The sequence below is a fragment of the Kryptolebias marmoratus genome, linkage group LG17 (assembly GCF_001649575.2).
Source record: "Kryptolebias marmoratus isolate JLee-2015 linkage group LG17, ASM164957v2, whole genome shotgun sequence".
Classification (NCBI taxonomy): Eukaryota; Metazoa; Chordata; class Actinopteri; order Cyprinodontiformes; family Rivulidae; genus Kryptolebias; species Kryptolebias marmoratus.
In genome coordinates, this window is record NC_051446.1 from 8907181 (window position 1) to 8928478 (window position 21298).

The 21298-nt window shown below is 38.5% G+C and overlaps 1 protein-coding gene and 1 long non-coding RNA gene across 3 annotated transcripts in view; one reads left to right on the forward strand and one right to left on the reverse strand.

Moving 5' to 3' along the window:
* LOC108235892 (myosin-16) overlaps positions 1–7863 on the reverse strand; it is a 64342-nt gene extending 56479 nt beyond the window's left edge. Inside the window, exons 1-2 of one of the 2 annotated variants that reach the window (XM_017416206.2) lie at positions 7676–7765; positions 3806–3908 (exon numbers count right to left, since the gene is read on the reverse strand). Coding sequence is in view for 1 of the 2 variants with exons in the window: in XM_017416205.3 (XP_017271694.1) it covers positions 7676–7759 (84 nt within the window). In the remaining variant the exon portion in view is untranslated. Of the gene's footprint in view, positions 1–3805; positions 3909–7675 lie in introns of both variants that reach the window. The other variant, XM_017416205.3, reaches the window with a different exon arrangement.
* A 12119-nt stretch (positions 7864–19982) lies between these two features.
* Positions 19983–21298, forward strand: part of LOC119617864 — a 5052-nt gene continuing 3736 nt past the window's right edge. The window contains exons 1-2 of the long non-coding RNA XR_005234288.1: positions 19983–20370; positions 20604–20700. This is a non-coding gene — a long non-coding RNA (uncharacterized LOC119617864). The remainder of the gene's footprint in view (positions 20371–20603; positions 20701–21298) is intronic.

Genomic DNA, 21298 nt, shown 5'->3' on the forward strand with positions numbered 1-21298 from the left:
AATTAACTCAAACCACCTGCAAAGGCCTTTAAATGGTCTTTCAGTCTAGTTCTATAGGCTACACAATCATGGGGAAGACTGCTGACTTGACAGTTGTCCAAAAGACGACCATCGACACCTTGCACAAGGAGGGCAAGACACAAAAGGTCATCGTTCATTCTAGACAAGAAGAATGTAGTTGTGAATCACTGCAGCTGAAAACCCCAAAAAATGAATGGAAAAAGTGAAGTCATTTGTCCTATTGGAAGAATAACATTTGGAATATCTGAAATATTGACTTTGCATAGGAAAAATGTCATTCTGGAAACATGTTCTTTTGACTAGAAAGAACAACATCCACTTACACTTTTTATGGGTTTTAGATAGCCCTTTTTAATACTTATTTCTTACTAGCATGTTTGGAATTGTAGACATCTTTGACTTCATTTTACTTTTATTTCACTTTTTTTTAACTTTTCATGATGGCAGACAGGATCTGCCTCCCCTGATTGAGGTGAAAATTTGCTACAGCTTTTAATTAACTGTGATTAGATTAGTGGAAAGGCTTTATGGTTTCATTTAAAGCTTCTCAGAGGAGAAATGTGCATATGTGCTGTTAGTAAATACTAATCGCAAAAGGCAATTCAAGTCTGAGCATTTATGCAAAAAGAAGAATAAAGAAAAGACAGAAAGTCGTGGAGATTGAAAACAGTATGCTGATTAAAGTCAACAACAGCAGCTGGGTTTTATTTCCACAGCTGATTTCAACTCCACGCTCAGGCCGTCCTCCGGAGCTGACTGGGAGGACCATAAGAGCGCTGCAGATGGATTAGAGCAGCTCCATCTTTGTGACGTGAAAAGCAGAGCCCAGCATACCTCACCAAGGCATCAATCTTGTTTAACAATACAACCCCTATGTCCTGGTTATTAACACTCACATTTGATTTATTTCAGGCAGACCTGAGCGCACTTTCCACAGCCACCAACGGATCCTTCATGGACCAGCTGCACCACTGCATACCTTTACATTTCAAGCCAAAATCAATCAGTCTTCTTTTATTTTCCTTCCTCTCTAAACAAGAATCTACAAGACGTTTTGGCGTGTCATTCATGGGGGGGGATGAAAAGAAAATGGGTCTGGAAAAATAGATGGAGGCTTATTTTCCACAGGGAGTCACGTTAATTGGGAAGCATTGTTTGAGGAAAACCTGTTGCTGCTTGAGCTCTGCTCTCTGGAAAAGAGCTGTCAGCTGCTCAGCGAGAAAATAAAGGCAGGGAAACAGAAGTATCATCTTTCTAATGTGTGCGCAGGTAATTGTCACGTTGTCCAAAGAAGATTTAGGACACTTGTGTCATATGGCGATTAACCACCTCCTGTACCTGTGTTCAGTTTGAACACACAGCACCTGTCAGGACAGGCTTTACAGCAACAAACTGCAGAGTGATGCCAAAAAAAAGGAAAAAAATAGAACAGACACCAAAGGAAGATGAATGTGACACATCAGCGGTTCACCTTAAGCTTATTCAAGGGGAATCGCTTTTTAAACCTTGTTGACAATGAGCGTATTAAAGCTTCTGGTCACAGAACAATCATGATTTGTGTGATGAATGGATGAGCGAAGTTTTCCTGTTTTGATGTGAAGCTACAGGTCTTTCTGCAACTCACTGCACCTGATTAACTCACTGAAACATCAGTCCAAAACTAACTAACATCTTATTTTACCAGCTGTTCAACCTCTCAGCAACATTCACACTTGTTTCGATGCTTCTGGAGACATCATCCAAATCGCTTTATGCAAAAACCATCAATAATAATAGCTTTACATGGTTTTCTGAGGCTGAACTGTGATGAACAATAATCTCAGTGGTTGGAGCATAAAGAGTCAAAGAGTGACAGATTTTCCACTAAAGATTGGTGTAAAAGTCTTCTGAATTTCATATCAGAAACCCAAAAAACAACAACTTTGGAAACAATATAGTTTGCCTGATTCAGTTTTTGCGTCTTGATTATTCCCACCATCACAAAAGGCGGGTCATCGTGTAAATGCCTGTGCCTGTGTGCTCTTACCTATTCAATTGTCTGTCTGTTAGCAGGGCAGATTTCAATGAGGCTCTCAGAAATTAATCATTAGATGTACATCTACAACTGATCAACTTTTAAAGTCAATCCAATTCAAGATGTTCGCCACAACTAATCGACTTCAGCAGACATGTAAATGACTAAAACAGTCAACTTTACAGATATTGAGCTACAATTTGGTGTGGTGGTGGCTGAGAGTCATCCTCAACACATCCTTTAATAACTAAAAGATTGAGTGAGATCTTTATTTAATACTTTGGCATTCAAGTGGGCAGATAATGAAGAAATGCTAATTTCATTATATTCAAATATTACCTGCATTAATGATGACCTCTTACCTAACTAATCCTTCCAACTAATTGTCCAAGTCTGTAGTCACTAAAAATTAGGTTATTGTTTCTTTAGTCAGTAATGACTGCCGAATGAATCATCCTTCCATTTTCTTCATCTGCTTCTCATTTCCGGGATGCGGGGAGCTGGTGTCTATCTCCAGCAGTCTCTGTGCGGGAGGTGGGGGACAAACTGGACAGGTCACAAGTCCATCACAGGAACACATAGAGACAAACCACTATTCACACCTAGGGACAATTTAGAGTTACCGATTAACCAAACGTGCATGTTTTTGGTCTGACAAAGGAATCGGGGTACCCAGAGGAAAACGTGTGACACATCCACAGTGACACAGTCGATGTGTGAAAAGGTAAGCTGGTTTTGTGGCTCAATAATTTGATGAAGTGATGATGTATGGTCTGTGCGACCACCCGGTTGCAGGATTAAACAACAACAAACAGATTTTTTACAGAGGAAAGATCAGTGATGACGCACAGCAACTTTGCATTTAGTTTAAAAAAGTAGTTTACCACAAAAAGAATCACTAAACTGAGTAAATTTGCCATGTTTTGAAAATGATACGAGGGAGACATCTGCCACACAGTTTATGCGTTGTGCTCCACGCCCACACCTTTTTTGGCTCTGTGATGCTCACCTAATTTCTGAAAGCTAACTTTGTGCAGGACGTGGCCGGCTCCATCAGGGATTTATGAACGGCCTGAGGCAGCCTAAAGACAAACTGGTCTTTGCAGCCATTTTGAAATATTTTGAGAAAAAGCTTATGGTGAACAAGAGCCCACTTTTTGTGTACAGCTCAGTTTTAACAGTTACTGTATGAAAGGATGGATGGAGCCTGCAGCTCTCCACCTGGTTTTTGTTTCTTCTTATAATTCATAGTGAACATTCTTCCTGCTTTTCTTCACTTACTGTTGTGCTTTTACTTTCAACAAGAAGCATTTAGACTATTAAAACCTCCCGTGTTGCTAACTGTTCCCAGATGACTGGGCTACAGGGTGAAGCCTGGCCTCTGGCTGAACTCTGGATCCAGGTCATGGAGGAACCAACAGCCAGCCTTTGATCAGCCAGCCACCTCACAGTTCACTTACACTCATGTGGTCAACTGACTCTAGGTCAGGTACATTAATACCAGCATATAAATCATATCACTGACATGCGTGTTGTTGGTAATTACACCGAAGAGATAGCTGCTGACATTATGAAGCGTGGAGTTTGTGCTCCTTTGGTTGCACATTATAATTTGCCTTTTGAAGATGGAGACAATTAGACCACAGCACAGGTAGATTAAACCCAGCTGCACCGAACTGAATAGAACAAAAGACTATCATCTGAAGATCATCAGGTTTACACTTAGTTTGGCATCTCCTGGGATAAAAAATAAATGAAAAAAATGAATACCTCTGACCAGGATGACCCACATGGAGCCTCATCAAAGACAGAAGCTCTATGGCGATTTGTGTCTTTGTTGATGGATCCAGCTGTGTGCTGCAGGTGTGTGTGGCTGAGAAAACACCAAGGGAGACGACAAAATAATGACAGATTTTCTTTCATACGCTAAAGAAGATGTCACGTCGGTGATGGTCCAGTTACTTCAGTTTTGTTCCTGAATGTTAACAACGGTAAGAGACATTTATTTGGCATTATTGCACAGCACACTTCCTTCAGGAAACACTAAAGATCTCAAACTTACAATTCAAAACTTATCATTTACCACAACAGAAACAATAGAATTAGGTTTATCTAGGAGGCATTTGCTGAGTGACTATTGGACATGTAAGCCATGACAAAGCAACCCATGTGAAGAAAAATGGTGCATTAATTAAAGTAAAAAATATACTTGTTTTTTTTAAGGATACATAAGAGCTGATATCGTCCTCCTGGGACTATACTGTAAACAATAGAAAACATATTTTCTAAAAAAAAAAATCTAAAACTAAACTAGTAAAAAGTAGAATATCTTGAAAGAATGTATATCAGTAAATGCCCCGCAGGCTAAACTTTTAAACAATTATTTAACATAATCTGTTAGCGCTTGGAGTGAGTGACTGGAATGACTCTCAGCGACTACCACACTACATTTTAGGTCAATATCTGCAAAAAAAAGAGTCATTGTTGTGTTTGGTAGGACTGAATAGCTGTGGTTAATGGTTGACCCCAAAAAGTAAATAACTGTAAATGCACAACCAGTTATTACTTAAGTTTTATTAAAATCAATTAAGTGACTGATGGAATATTTTGCTAACATATAGATACAAAAAACACACAAGTTTGCATTTCCATCCTGATTAGGACATTATATTGACTTCTGTTTATTTCTGTAGCCTTACCCTGACGCCTAATTCTGAATCATTACTATCATCGTTACTTGCCTAACCCAATTTTTTTTATAACTTATTTAACCTTTATTCAAGCAGGAAAATCCCATTGAGACTAAGAACCTTTCTTTCAAGGGAGTCATGGCCAAGAGGCAGCAAAAGTTACACAACAATTACAATTGGATTACACATTTAAAATGCCAAACAACATTATAAAAAAACAGTCACAATTTAAACAGGTCACTTCTTGTGCTCTCAGTCTGGACTTAAAAGCACTCAATGAAATAAGTTCAGTTAATTTCCATTCTTTTTGCAACATGTTCCATGTAGAGAACAGAGCCTGGTAAACAAAAGGCCTTTTTCCTTATTCTGTGTGGGGAAAAGGGAACAGAGAGCAAGAAATGATCATTTAAATGCAAAGAGTAAGAATCAACGCTTCTCTTTGTGGTTAAGTCACAGATATAGGAGGGCAACAACCCAAGCATGGCCTTAGAAATAAAGGTGTACCAATGTCCCAACCTCCTAGTGGACAAAGAAGGCTTTTCCACTCAAGAGTACAGTTCACAATGATGGGTCAAGGCTTTACAGTTAGAACCAAACTTCAGAGAAGCATGATAAACAGTGTCAATCTTTTGAAGGCATTGAGCTGAGGCACTCATATACAACAGGTTCCCATAATCTAACAGATAAAAACATTGCTGTCACAAGCTGCTATTTCACCTCAAAAGAAAAATAACATTTATTTTGGAAGAAAAAGCCCATTTTGAGTTTGAGTTTCTCTGTAAGATTATCAGTATGGGGCTTGAAGGTGAGGGAAGCATTAAGCAAAACACCAAGGTATTCTAAACTCAACCATAGCCTTCACACCTTAGCCCTAAATCTAACCCCTAACAACAACAAAAAACACTTTCTACTGTATTAGAAACAAGTTTTGGTACCAATAAGGACTACGAGTCCTGACAAGGTAGGTGATTATACCAGAAAGTTCCTGAAAAAGTAACATAATTAAGTATACCTCCTCTCCCCACTTCCACCACCACACACACACAGACACACACACACGTTCATAATTTCTGTCCTTATTAGGATATTGTATTGACATCCATTTATACCCTCACCCTTACCCTAAACCTAACCATTATCCGACCCAAAATAATAGTTTCCAGAAACTAGGAACTACTGGTTCTGACAAGATAGGTGATTATACCAGAAAAGGTTCTACAACGGTAACAAAAACCAAGCCCACACACAGCCAATCACATGATTGGCTGTCTTTCATGGCAGTGGGCGATAAATAAGTTTTTATCTTTTTTTTTTTTAATGATTGCCTTACTTACAGGTTTGAGTTAATTTGACTACAATGTCCAACAAAGCAATATACTCTGTTACTAATAAATGTGTGTTGTGCTTAAATATTTATTTTGAGTAAATTAAGACAGCTGGTTACTCCTGAGTTTGTGCTTCAGAATAAGCTGGATCGCCTCTTGGTTTCAGCTGTTAGTGCTGCCTAAAATGCTTCTAAAATCTTGTATTATTGTTCAAAAGAGTGGTTCAGAAATGTATCATGTAAATTTGTGTTCAAGTTTTGCAATGCTTTTGTGCAAGTGAAGATGAAACACAATGCATTAAGTAATTCAGTCTTATAGCATTTGGGGGAAATTGTAACCCAAGATAATAATTACTTATTTTTATATATGTTGCAGGCAAAACATCTGTGTGTGCAAGTCAGAGGGGCTGGAGGTGGGGATACCTTATGAATGTCAGGATTGTCTTTATTCTAAGTCCATCAAACATTCAGTTTTTCTAAAATTTTATTTTTGCTTCATTACGTTGGGTTAGGTATAGCTGTCAAAAACCCCACAGGATAAGGATTAGATATAAAGCTTTCATGAGTACAAGGTTAGGGTTAGGAAACTATTGTGACCTCCCCTGAAACAAAGACTGTAACAATGTACAACATCTGAAAACTGAATTTCCTGACTGGGAAACGCTACCCTACCTCCCACTGGAAAACGTCACTTTAAAGTCAAGCTGTCGGGTACAAAATATAACAGAATCCAGTTCCATCCGCATAAAAACACAGACTTTTACCTAACTCATCTAATTAAACGCCAGCTGTTCTGAAATAAACAGTCATTTTAATCATTTATTCTCTACTGTACATGAAATCTGTGCACATGCAAGCAAATTTCACTGAGGTCTTGTTTATTACTTGTCTATGGTGATGTGTGTGTGTGTGTGTGTGTGTGTGTGTGTGTGAGAGAGATAGAGAGAAAGTCGTACCTGACATTAGCAGCCACTTAAAAGTGATTTACTACCAGCTAGAAGTTAACACAATTATAGTAATTCAGAAACATAATGAAGCAAACATGCAACAAACCTGTCAAATAATTAAAGGCTTAGCATTCCTTAGAGGAATGCATATCACCCGCCACCTTTCCTGCCAGAGTTTTAGACTAAAATCATCTTCTGTTGAGAGATAACACAGCTACAGACAGTTTTGGTCAAACCTTGAAAACATTATGCTAAATCTCAAGCGATATCATGAGATATTACTCTCAAAGTATGTTGTGTATCACTCTCAGCTACTACCACACCAAATTGTAGCTCAATATCTATTAAATTGGCTTAGTTATAGTAATTTTTGTCTTGGCCAACGTTGATTAGTTGTGGGGGACATTTTGAATTGTGCTGACTCCAAAAGCTAATCAGCTGTAGATGTACATTTAATCATTACTTTCTGAAATTTTTGTTCAAATCTGTCCAGTGGTTGATCACAAATGCACATAGCTACACATGCTGAAGTCATGACAGATCCAACATGCTCTGATGCCCCCTGCTGAAGAAAAGCTGCTCTAAAGGTGTGAGCCTGCAGGGAGGAGGAGCCGCCTCCACCCCAACAGTTGGACACAGACATGAGCAAAAGATTCAAAAAGGACAACAAATCTCTTACCTGTGCAGGAGGTCTGCCGTGCAGGCTGAAGCTGGGTCGGTACTGGTGGAAGTCAGTCTGAATCACACACACTCTCTTTTCCATCCTCACAGCTCACCGCCTGCCATGCTGTCTTCACCCGAGCGGGCTCTGGGGAGGGACTGAGGCATTGGCTCTCCTGGGGCTGCTTGGAGACGTGGGAGTGTGTGTGTGAGTGTGAGAGAGAGTGTGTGTTCTGCCTGCTACCTGACCCTGAGAGGAGCAACAGGGGGAGGGTGTGTGGGAGGAATGGAGGGAGGTGACGAGGGGAAAAAAAAACAACACCCTCATCACGCCAACCCCAGAGATATAATCCCTTCTCTGCTAAAAGGTGGCCTCCAACACAATACATATGAAACAAACACCCTGCTGCATTTTCTAACCAAGGTTTATTTCTTCCTGAAATAAGTGACGCACAGCGAACATGCTTCTCTTTTTAATGTGCATGTAACACATTGTTTGTTTGTAGGAGGCCCAACACCACTCATGGGCAAAATGTGGCCCTTGGATAATTTCCATCCAGGCCCTAACATCCTTGAATAAAAACAAAAGAACAACAAAAAAATCCATATAAGGCAGGTTTTTTTTTTTTTTTTATTAATCTTGAAGCAAATGAAAACAGAGTTTATACTTTCTTTTTTTCTATTCGTTTCATGTTTTGAACTAAATTAGAACTTAACTTTTCTTAGAGGTAAGTGTTTGTGGCAGCAAAAATAGACTAAAAAAACTGCCTTAGAGCTGTTGCCTCACAGCAAAAACAGGTCGCAAGATTCCCTCCCAGCCCGGGGCGTTTCTGGGTGGAGTTTGCATGTTCTCCCTGTGCTAACGTGGGCTTTCTCCAGGTACTCCATTTTCCTCCCACAGACCAAAAACATGCATGTTAAGTTAATTGGCAACTTTATCTTGTTTGTCTCCATGTGATGAACTTCCAATCAGTCCAGGGTGTACCCCACCTCTCACCCAAAAACAGTTGGAGATAGGCACCAGCTCCTCATAACCCTGCACAGAAAAGTGGCTAAAGCAGATGGATGGATGAATAATGATTCAGATCGGAAAAAACTAACCCGTCACAGAGGCAACATACAGGTATGGGCAGAATATGTTGACCTCTCATTGGCTCATTCATACACTCATCCAGTGCTTTCTGTGTTTTACCATATATTTACAGTTTATATGACACTTTTTATGTACTTTCTTGTGACAATAAACAAATCGGGCAGTGAGGAGTTCAGTGTCTTGCCTAAGGACACTTTGCAAATACAGGGGATCAAACCCCTGATTCTTTGATTGGAAGACAACCTCCATGCCACTGGGTCAAAGCTACCCATTGCACTCATTTTCATTTCTACTCAGTCATCTGTGTAGTAAATGTACCACCAACTTTTAAATGAGCTGTTCTGGCATAAGGAACAAACTGTGAATACTGCATACTGTGGGCAATAACTACTTGAAAATTAAATCAGTACAACAACTTCTGCTCAGGTTTTTAGTACCTCCTTGTGTTTTGATTCTTCATACTTGTCTTTTATTATTTCTTATTATTGTGTTGAGTGATTGGAAACAGCCGGCAACATCTGAAGTCTTCCAGGAGAATAAAGTCTTATCTTAGCTTAGCTTAAATTAAAGGCGCATCCTTTCATGTAACACTAAGGTCATCTTATGTGAAATTTCATGCATTATTGTACGACATCACACAATTTGTTAGCATTCAGAGTATGCGTTGTGAATGACTCTCAGCTACTACCACACCAAATTTTAGTTCAATATCTGTAAAATTCACTGAATTATACACATTTTTGTGTTTGCTAAGGTTGAGCAGCTTTGGCAGCCGTCTGGAATCAGTTAATCAGTCAATGATGTACATTCAATGATTAATTTATAAATGTTTCATTGAAATTCATCCAGGTTCATGAGCTATTTTGCTAACAGACAGACTGTGTTCACTCCAATGTGTATAAAAATAAATAAATATACAAATAAAACTTTGGTTGGAGAAGTGTCAGTCAGTGATCTGCTGTGATCTGTAGTCTTGTTAGCGTTAGCCTGTATATTATGATGAACTTGACATGCTCCTCTCATGAGTGTGTTCTGATGATTATGATATTTGATGTAAAGCACTTTGAACTGCCTTGTTACTGAAATTTGCTATACAAATAAACTTGACTGTAATCAATGGTTTTCTCCTTGTCACCATAAAAACTATATATGATAAATAAAACAATGTGTTTTTCTAAATTTCAGGGTGTGTTGGTTCAGTGATCAAAGAAGTGAAAAAGTATGTTTTTGTTAAAAACCCACAATCCAAAGGAAAGTTATGCAGGCAGTATTTTTTGTTCTTCTTTGACTTTATGAACTATATTGTAGTCATTATTGAAGGATTAGTGGCTCCTAAAGAGAATAGATACTGGAGGGCCTCCAAACTCTCCCATTTTGCCAAATTTCCTTGCTTGTCTGCTTTGATGTGCCAATATGTCAGCCACTCACCTGAACCACAAATATGTCTGACAGCCCTGGAGGCAGGGGGAAATCACACACAAACTAATTTATTAAACTGATGAAAATGACAGCTGATGGTAACTAATATTGTTTCATTGTGTCAGTGTGGAGGCAACAAGTCACTGAGGTTTCTGTTCAAACTGGCAGTGGAAACCTGGGGATTTTTCAGGTTTATTTTCTGAAGACTGAGGTAATAGTCAGCAGTTTTTTTCTCCCACCCCAAGCACACCAGTTTTACTTTTGTGATTTGGTGTAACTATCCATCCATCCATCCATTTTCTTTACCCGCTTCTCCATTTTGGGTCGCGGGGAGCTGGTGCCTATCCCCAGCAGTCACTGTGCAAGAGGCGGGGGACACCCTGGACAGGTCGCAAGTCCTTGGTGTAACTAAATTTGAAAAAAAAAAACAAGTTAATAAGCTGTGATTCAACCTGTTCTCACAGGAAAATGTGAAACAGTCTTAATGTTTTAACACAGGCCATGCTATTTGTGTGACTTTGACTACATTTTATTTAACACATTGTAACCAAGAAAGCAACTTTGTAAAACACCAGATAGCACAAAAACAGAGTGAATGAAACCCAAAAAATGACATTTTAAAGACAAGTTGCTTGGAAACACCTGGGACTGGGACGTTACAGCGGTTATTCACATTTCTCTTTGGTTTCATTTCAAATCCAGGGTATAATAAAAAGCTTACCTCTAAAAGGCAACTAGATCAGCAACTATGAAAGGTAATGTGCTTTCTAAAAATGGTCCTCAATAAAGATTTACAACATGAAGGGAATTGGACCCAACATGGAGCTTTGAGGCGCCAACAATTAAAAAGGTGTACAGAAAAACTCCTGCATGAGAGGTTTGACTGGAAATATTACAGCCAACAAATCAAATCAAACTTTATTTATAAAGCGCCTTTTTATGCAACAATAGGTAACACAAAGTGCTTCACATGAGATTAAAACAGACAAAAACAAACACAAGAAGCAACAATAAGCATGCAAAACCCACACTAGGACATTTAAAACAGTGACAAGTAGTTTTTTTAAACACTGGGACTGAAGGAAGAGAGAAGAAGCAGTTTTGTTAATGAGCTACTAGAGGTAGGTGTAAAAAATATCATATATATATATATACATAAATCATAAAAACATGAATTCCAAACATACAAGTCAAGACATCAAAGACTGTATTTGGATCCAGCAGGTCATTTAAAAAATTTATTATAGAGCTGTTTTTGTGCTGTGATGTGTTTTAAAACAAGACTGGAATTTTTCTGAAATATCATTAAAATCATGGCATGACTGTAATTGGTTTTAAAATATTTAGATTGAACATAGAGTTTAGAAATGAGCCTAAAGTTGGAGAAAACATATGGATATAGGTTGTTCATTATAATAAAAGGATATAGTGCACTGGAAAGCAGCTGGGACACAACCGGACATCAGAGCTAAGTTAATTAAAACAACAGCCTTGCTGTATTAAATACATTAAATACATCCTTAATAAAAATTAGTGTAAATATGGCAAGCTCTCACTAGTCTAGCCCCTTAAAGCTCTTTTGTTTGTGACACATTTCTCCAGAAAAAAAAGGTCTTGAATCCAACGAGTATGTTTTTCGTATTTACTGGACTTATGAAAAAACACAAAAAAAACCCATACAAATTAAAACAGAAAGTGACGGTCAAAAGACTATGTTACTCTTGGGGTGCCACATACAAGTCAAGATGTTAATCTTCTTCAAATATTGATTGTAATTCACAGAAACAACTCAAGTAACAAAAACACAAAATAACATTTTGTGTTAAGCTTTAAGTCTTTATATCTGGCTCCTACAATTAGCATCTCTTGAAGAAAGGCATATTACTAACCACCTTGCATGTCACAAATTTAAATAAAGAACTCACCCAATCATCTTAGAGCTTGGAGTATGTGTTGAGGATGACTCTCAGCTACTACCACAACAAATTGTAACTCAGTATTTGTGAAACTGACTGAGTTATAGTCATTTATATGTTTGTTGAGGTTGATTATCTGTGACGGCCATCTTAAATTGGGTTGACTCTAGAGGTTATTAGTTGTAAAGGTACATCCAGTAATTACGTTCTGAGAGTTTGTTAAAAATGGGGGGGACTGTTAACAGTAGTCATCAGGTTCTCCATAACAGTGTAATTACATCTGATTTGTTGTGCATCTCCCCACAGCTGGAAGAAGACTGCCTAATAACTGGCTTTCTACAAGGTCTGGGATCAGCTAAACAGTCTGGATTTTATACAAGAGATGAGGAAATTTCAGACAAATGATTATAATCCTGATTCACAGTCAGACGATACTTTTTACCTTCACCGTCTTGCTCTGGCTTGTTTGAGGCACGTTGTCTACCCGTGTATGATGTGCATTTATGGAATTTGATTAATTAAAGGTTTAAGCTGGAAGCTCAATCTTGACATGAAGATTACAGCTCTCAGACCAAAAAAGGGGCCCTTTCCTATTAACTATGTAATCCAGTGACATTACCTTTTATATTGGAGTGTAAATAAGCAAAAAAAAAAACATTATAGGTAACATTACAGCTATACAATGTGGCACAGTGGGACAGTGGTCAGTACTGTCCCCTCCCAGCAAGAAGGTTGCTTCTCAGCCAGGGCCTTTCTGGGTGGAGTTTGCTTGTTCTCCCTGTGCTCATGTGAGTTTACTCCGGGTACTCCGGTTTGCTCCCACAGACCAAAAATGGGCATGTTAGGTTAATTGTTAACTCTAAACTGTCTCTAGGTGTGAGTGAGAATGTGAATGGTTGTTTGTCTCATTTGTCTCTATGTGTCCCTGTGACGGGCTGGAGACCTGTCCAGGGTGTCCCCCGCCTCTTGCACAGTGATGGCTGGAGATAGGTACCAGCTCCCCGTGACCCAGAAAGGAGAAGCGAGTAAAAAATGGGGATAGATGAATGGACTGCCCTCTTTATTTACGTGGAGGAGGAGGGACTTAAAACTTGTTCTGGAATCAGCCAAAAGGACTGGTCTCATTCCAGTGTCAACTGTCTGGTTTCCAAGGTATGTCTATAGTTTTCTTTTACAATCAATGACAGAATCATCACGGAACACATGTCTGGTATATGACTCATAATATAATATGAGCTTGCATCCATACAAAGAATAAATTATTAGAGTTTGAAAACAGGTTATATCCAATATGTTTTCCCAGCCACAGCTTGAATGCTGCATGTGATTGTCAGGCTGCCAGAGAAAAGCCCTGGCATTGCATTTACTGAAGAGGAAGAGAAAAAAAAAGTCCCATAAAAATAAAAAAACAAGACCAGGCTGTAGAGGGATCTGATCACTTAGTCAGCTAGTCAGTTAATCACAAACAAAAAATAAAACTTGCATGTGATTTCTTCTGACTGGATGAGACAAATGAGATGGGTTAGAAGCTGATCAAACTTTTTGTTTAACACATGTCCTGTAGGACATTGTTTTCACTTTGCATAGGATGAATAATACAGTAAAAAAAAATAATTTTTCATAATTTGATTTTATAGTTAAGTTACCAGGCAACAAAAGGGTGAAAGGACTCAGAAACACTGTACTGGAGGCACTCTGTGCTTATTATCTATTTAAAATGAAACCAAAAAAAATAGCATTTGGCATTTGTAGTTCAAAAAAAGCAATGGCGCCATCAAGTGGGGGCATGGCCACCCCTATAAATCTGCTGGTTCCCCTGGCCAGACAATAATATATGCCTTTAGTGCCCTGCTACATTTCTTTAAATACTGTGACATGTTTTCACCAAAAGAAATGTGTTTTTGAATGCTCTGATCAAATGCTGAAACCAGATATTAACATACAGCAAATAAGAAACACACAGAATCATTTTTTTCCCTTACTGTCTGACATTAAATCAGACTAAACCTTTTCTGGTTTAGGTCAGTTAAGATTCTCATTTTATTTATTAATTATTTCTATTTGGTAAATGCCCAGATAATAAGAACTTTTTAGATACTTTTTCATTACTTCCTTCAAAGTCACAGTTTTTTAAGCACCAAAATTATTATTATTATTATTATTATTATTATTATTATTATTATTATTATTATTATTATTATTATTATATTATTATTATTATTATTATTATTATTATGCCTTTAAACAATTTTAGAAAGCCCAGATGATAATGGCTTTGAAAACTTGCAATTGGTTAGCTGACAACATATGAGTTAATTGGAGACCCACCTATGAATACATTTCAAGGCACACCTCAAACAGAGCATCATGGGAAAAATTAAAAGAAATCAGCCTGAAGGTGCCACGTTCATCTGTTCAAACATTTCTACCCAAGTAAAAACACCATGAGGATGTCCCGCCCTCATACAACTCAGGAAGGAGACCTGTTCTGTGTTCTCCACCCCAGAACAAAAACTAAAGTCCTTGTGAAGATGCTGCTGAGACTGGTCAGAGAGTCATTATCTACAGAGAAACAAGTCCTGAATCACTGACAGATGGTCTCCTTAAATTGGTTTTTAAGGTATTGGACCAACACAACTATAGTATTTAATCTTCTATTTAATGTTCTAAAACATTTTTAGTTGGTAATAATGTAGATGTGCAACTGTAAGAACACACACACACATATGTGTGTGGAATTAAATAGTGTTATAACTTGGAATTTTCTATACTGGTCGGTCACCTAATTATTTTTGCGAAAATTATTACTTATCCACAGGATATTTGTAAAATATGCCAAGAGTTAAAAGCCTCCCAGAGACTGCTTGAGGCAACAAAATTAAGTAACCAAAATGTGAAATTCAAGCACTTTAAAGGGTCTGTATTTTTTTTTTCTTTTTTACTATAAGGACATAGCCCCCCTGAAGTTATGGTTTTTACAAAACATAGAAAGATTTGCTGAAGAAAGCTGGAGATCACATGGTGGAGATAGTATATTTAGGTAAAAGTTAGTTATAATCTAAATTAAAGTAGAAATCTACACCAGCTTTTTAAAACTAGGTCTAAATGTTGATCATGTTGTGTGGGAATGTTGCTGACTGCTCAGCTTGAATTGAACCAGTTTTTTTCCACATTACATGTAAAGAATAATTAAGGGTGTTATCATTCAGCATGTTTGTTCAGACGTGATAAGATGATTCATTGAACGGAAGAAGTCCGCCTGTCTTCCTTTTTGTCATTTCCTGGATGACTGAAAATCTGTACCAATGCAAGGTGAATAAAACTGTTCAACTGTCCAGCTTACATTTGTTTCATATTTATGTTCAACATTAAACTATTTACGATGCTCTTAAATAAAACATATAGGTCTGGTGCTTGCTAAAATTGCTGTATGCCTATATTCAGCCAAACAGTGTTATACATCCTTACACCACTAGAGGACGAGCTGCTGTTTTAAACTTCAGCCATACTGTGTATACTGTATGAGTCAGTGGTGTCTAATCCTGGTCCTGGAGGGCCACTTTCCTGTATGTTTTAGATGTTCCTCTGCTTTGAAACACCTGATTTGAAAGACTGAGTGATTAACAGGCTTCTGAATACCTGCTGAAGAGCAGGGAAACATCTAAAACATGCAGGATAGTGGTCCTCCAGGACCAGGACAGGACACCTGTGGTCTATGGTGACTAACCGCAAGAGAAACACAAACATAAATGCTCTTTTGGAATGACAATAAATCCAGCTACATATCATTTCTTTAGATCACAAACAATTCTTGACTGTGGATTTGTGCGGCACATGTCCCAACACCTAAATGAACTGAGTTATTGAGGCTTTTTGTGCTCACAGATTAAATAATTCTGAAGTTCTTGAGTTTTTTTTCTTTTTAATTTGTCCATGCACACCCTGTTGCTGAGTGATTCTTTTCTTGTTAAGAATGTATTGAATTGTGCAACTGGCCACACACTCCTTGTCTTCAGACCTTATATGAATAGATGCACAGTGTGAATTCAACGTGTCTTCAGCTTTAGAACAAACAAAAAAAAACCACATAGATCATAACTTTACTTTACCAAGACATGCATCAGATGTTCTTTAGTCCATTAGAAATAGCTGGGAGTCGGAGTGCAGGGAGCTGAAGTAGTGGACAGTTTTGTGGGGTGGTCCAGACTAAAACAATTGGGTCGACTTAAGTAGAAGGTCTCCTACCAGGCCTGTTAACATCCTGACCAATGAAGAGGAGGTTGTTGACATCTACAAGTACTTACATCTGAACAATAGGCTGGTCTGGCAGACCAACACCAATGCTGTTTACAAGAAGAGGATGAGCTGACTCTTGTTTCTTGTTTTTCCCTTCATGTGTGCAGTAAGATGTTGCAGATCTTTTATCAGTCTGTGGTGGCTGAAGCCATCTTTTGCACTGTAGTTTGCTGGGGAAGCAGCATCAATAGCAGAGGTGCCAGCAGACTAAAAATAAATCTACAGTAAAGCTGAAAAAATCATCAGACAGAACCTGAATTTGTTAAAGATCACTGAATAAACTGCTCCCGTCATGGACCATCCATCCTATCCCCCTCCATGACTTACAGAGGAACACTTTCTCCAACGGATGTATTCAGCTCTGATGTAAACAATGCTTGAGGACGTCATTCAGACCATTTTCCAGCTCATCTTTATGTAGAAAATTAATGTTCCACTTTATTGATATCAGTCTATAACTAATACAAATGTGTCATTTTTTCTGCACTCTGACATTTACTTCTTGTATCTATCTGTCTGTCTGTCTGTCTGTCTGTCCGTCCGTCCGTCCGTCCGTCCGTCCGTCCGTCCGTCTATCTATCTATCTATCTATCTATCTATCTATCTATCTATCTATCTATCTATCTATCTATCTATCTATCTATCTATCTATCTATCTATCTATCTATCTATCTATCTATCTATCTATCTATCTATCTATCTATCTATCTATCTATCTATCTATCTATCTATCAATCAAAGCATAAAGAAAGCTATGCTTGCATGCGGTATGGAAGGCTTTAGCATTGTTACAACAATTTCTCTTTTCTGTCAGAAGTCCATCTACATGACACGCCTAAATAAGTTTTTTTTGTACAAAATAAATCACATAATAAATCAATAAATCAAGAGTCCTAATAAGACAGCAAAACTTTAAATAGTGTCTAGACTGAAGATCCGGTTAGAACAGCTGTTTTTACATTTCCTGTCAGCAGCCTGCTGTATATCAAGAACTGTTCCTCTGAGTGGCTCAGTAACTCTGTTGGCTGAGCAATTCTCATGCACACGCACCGAAATGGTTGCTTTATCTGGATTAGCTGTAGTCACGATTACTATGGGACATCCAGCTGGCTAGATGTGATCTGAGGTGACTTCACTGACTTCCTGCCATGATGGCACGGAGGTGTCAGAGTTTTGGAGGTGTCATCATCCGCCGTGGTTGCACACTAACAGAAACAGTCACCAAGCTCCAAAAACAGAGCAAACGTCGACTCAGGACTGGGAAAGATAAAGCTCTGCTCCAAGCAGTCTTCTGTTTTTGCTGAAAGGATAGGTAAACTTATTACAATTTTTTTTAAAATAGTAAAAGAGGCTTTGTAGGAAAAGCAATAAGTACTTTACTTTGCTAATGACCCATAACTATTTTGAGATTTGGGACCACTCCCAGTGGGATTATTTTCAAGTCTGAGTTAACTATCACTGTCATTCACAGCCACCTGCCCAGACTTTTATCACACCTCATATCAAACGTTGTAAAAATATAGTTTTGCAGCAATACAAGACCTTACAAAATCAACAGGGGATCAAATAAATTTTCCCCACACTGAAAGCAAATTACAAGACACATAAATCTCCATTATTAGAAAAAAGAAGGCGCCATAGAACAAAATGGAAAACATGGAAAGGCCTACAGACTGCAGGATTCAGAGTGCACCATCTGTCTGACGGGGTCAGAGGTCACAAGATCTCATCATCACCAAGTCTGACTGAAGAGTGATTCAGGCTCAGCCTTTGGTTACAAAACTCCAAATCTTGCTGTGTCACACCGGGGTCAGAACACATGAGCTCATAGCAGGGCTCCCTGCTTCTCTGCCACTCTGCTTTTCTAACACGCTTAAAACTGAGATGAATTTACACAGAATATATCACTGCAGCTGCAGTTTTCTGGGTTTGTGATGTGGAACGTACTGTTAGACAACAGCAGTCTGACACTGTCAGTCAGCTTTTCCCCTTTTTTATGAATTGTCACCCACCTCCGAGAGGCAAAAGGCAAGCAATAATGTTTTTGCCCGTGTTTGTGTTCGCGTTTGTCTGTCTGTTATCAAAATATCTCATAAACCACTGCAGAGGTTTTAACAAAACTCTCAGAAACTCATTACTGAATGTACAGCTAGAACCGATTAACTTTTGAACTCAACCTGATCCAACTAAGCATACTTAAAAAAACAGAAATGAATATAACTATGTCAATTTAAAACATACTGGGCTAAGTTTTGGTGAGGTAGTAACTGTGACTTATCTCAAACACATATTCTGAGTATTATTACATTGCATGAGATTTTTGTTTAAAACTTTACGATTGACTGTAGAAGTCAGGTCTCTTTGTTAACAAAATATCTCACAAACCACTGGACAAACTTTAATAAAACTTTCAGAAAGGAATCATTGGATGTACTTCTACAACTGATTAACTTTTGGACTAAACACAATTCAACATAACTGCCACAGCCAGCTAACCTTAGAAAACATAAAATCTGCTATGATTCAATCAGTTTTACAGATATTGATCTAAATTTTGGTGTGGTAGTAGCTGAAAGTCATAACTAACACATTTTGTGACCGTTACACATTGCGCAGCATCTTTGCTCAAAACTTCGGCTTATTATATTTTTCCTGGAGTCAGTCCGGTTTGTCTGATAGCAGAAAAGTTCATGAATCATTGGAAGAATTTTACTGAAACCTTCAGACATTAATCACTGGATTTACATCTGCAACTGATTACGTTTTGAAGTCAACTCAATTCGGAGTCTTTCACCAACCATTACTAAGCGCTAACATATTACACAACTCTTAAAACTGCACAAAATGTTATTTCTCAACATAAAATGATCTTAGTCTAAAACTCTGGCATGAAAGACAGTAAGAATTCCCTCAAGGGACATTAAACCTTTATTATTTTTTTTATTTCTTTATTATTTTACTTCCAAAATCTTTAATGTGTTGAAAAAAAAGTGTTATCAAAGATGCTGAAGTGGATAGCTCAAACAGGTCAAGCTTCAGTATATTTTCACAGTAGATAACATTGTCTTGGCTTCGCCTATTGAAACATTCTTTTTTAAAGCTTTGGAAAATGAGTATTGGGCATTTGTGAATGAATCCATTCAGCCTGGGATATATGAACTTTCTCCTTTGTACGCCCACTCAGAGGACGCGCATCAAAACCACTCCTTTTATCAAAATACATTGGAGGACCCAATATAGCTAGGCTGCTGTTTCACAAACTAAAGACCAGCAAAAGGGGGAAAAAAAACTCTTTGGTGGAACTTTGAGGGAAACATCTTGGAGCCAAGAGCTCTCCACCTCTGATATAAACAGAGAGACCTGCTTCACCCATCTTGCTGCCTGAAAGATGGGTGAACTGACTTGTTCTTTAGAAATATGAGAGTCAGCTGGCAGGACACCAGACGGAGCACATATAGAGAAACCACCCCCTGCTCCTTTTAGACGGATTTCATCTCCATGGTGACTGAAGACAAAAAAGGAGGAACTTGCACAGCTGGTCTGTAGCAACAGAGGGAGAAAGAGGGAGGAGGAAGAAAAACAGTGAATGAGTGTTTAGATGTTCAGACAGGAACAGAGGGTGAGGGGGAGTGAGAGACGGCACAAGCACCAGTCAAAGAGCTGATTCTGGACGTGGCAGGAGGAGCGAGAGGGAAGGAGGTACAGTGAAAAACGAGGAGGGGAAGACGTGTACACAAACTCCGTGAGGACAGGGGCAGAAAGTGAACAAGTCCTGCTGGACGGAGAGTTGGACAAAAACTCTTGAAGGAGTCAGATTACTTTCAAACACCCAGAGCTGCTCTCTTAGTCTGAACCAGCTCGTAGATGAGGGCTTCAAGACCAGAGGAGAAGGCAAACAAACTTCAGAAGACGAAAACAAGAAGTCTATGGGAAAACTCCTACTGAGATTCAACAGTGGAAACAGCCAGGCTCCACACTTTCACTGCCAAGGTTTGAAACAGTTTAAAAGGCTTGTCAACATATCGTTGTCCTTGCTCACATGTAAGATAAGTGGGTTAACCCTCTGCTTGGACTTGTTTACATTTGTTCGACAGTAGTTGTTTCTGTCTGATCTCTGCTGCCTATATGAAACATGTTAGCCTGCAGAGGAAGGAAAAAGGGAAGAGGAGAGGAGAGTGTAAAGTAAAAAAGACAAGCAGCAGCAGTCACACTTTATCTGACAGGTGGTCGAGATCATCTGGACAGGCTTCTGTGAAGGAAGCAATAAGAAAAGCGGTTTGTGCAATCCTTCCATGCAGAAGCCAATGAGACCCAAATGAGGTGAGTCAAAGATGAGGTCCAGTTATAAAGATAGCATAAAGCATAAAGATATTAGCTCTCTTGTTTCCTTTTTAGTTATTTCTTCACAGAATTCTTTGAGCTTAATTGTGGGATTTTCAGGAGTCATCAGAGCATAGCTACGAGGTGGGGAGCACTATTTCTGAAATTGATCGTGCTCCGGTGCTCCCTTAAAGTTTTCTCCAAGACTGCAGTGAGTCAAAGTTGAACTGGGCTGTTGTTCACTTGGGGAGCATTTATGTGGCCGCTCAGGAGGGCTCTTACACCGAATATAACATATAACATCTGTTTCAAATTTTACAAGCACATTTGCTGCCAGACTAAGACATTCTGCCATGTTTGGTGACACATTCAAATGGATTCAGCATCGAATTTGACAGCTCACAACTGTACACATTTGCAACAAACACGCCAATATGAACCACCAGCATACAGGTGCTGGTCATAAAATTAGAATATCATGAAAAAGTAGATTGATTTCAGTAATTCCATTTAAAAAGTGAAACTTGTATATTATATTCATACATTACATACAAACTCATATATTTCAAATGTTTATTTCGTTTAATTTTGATGATTA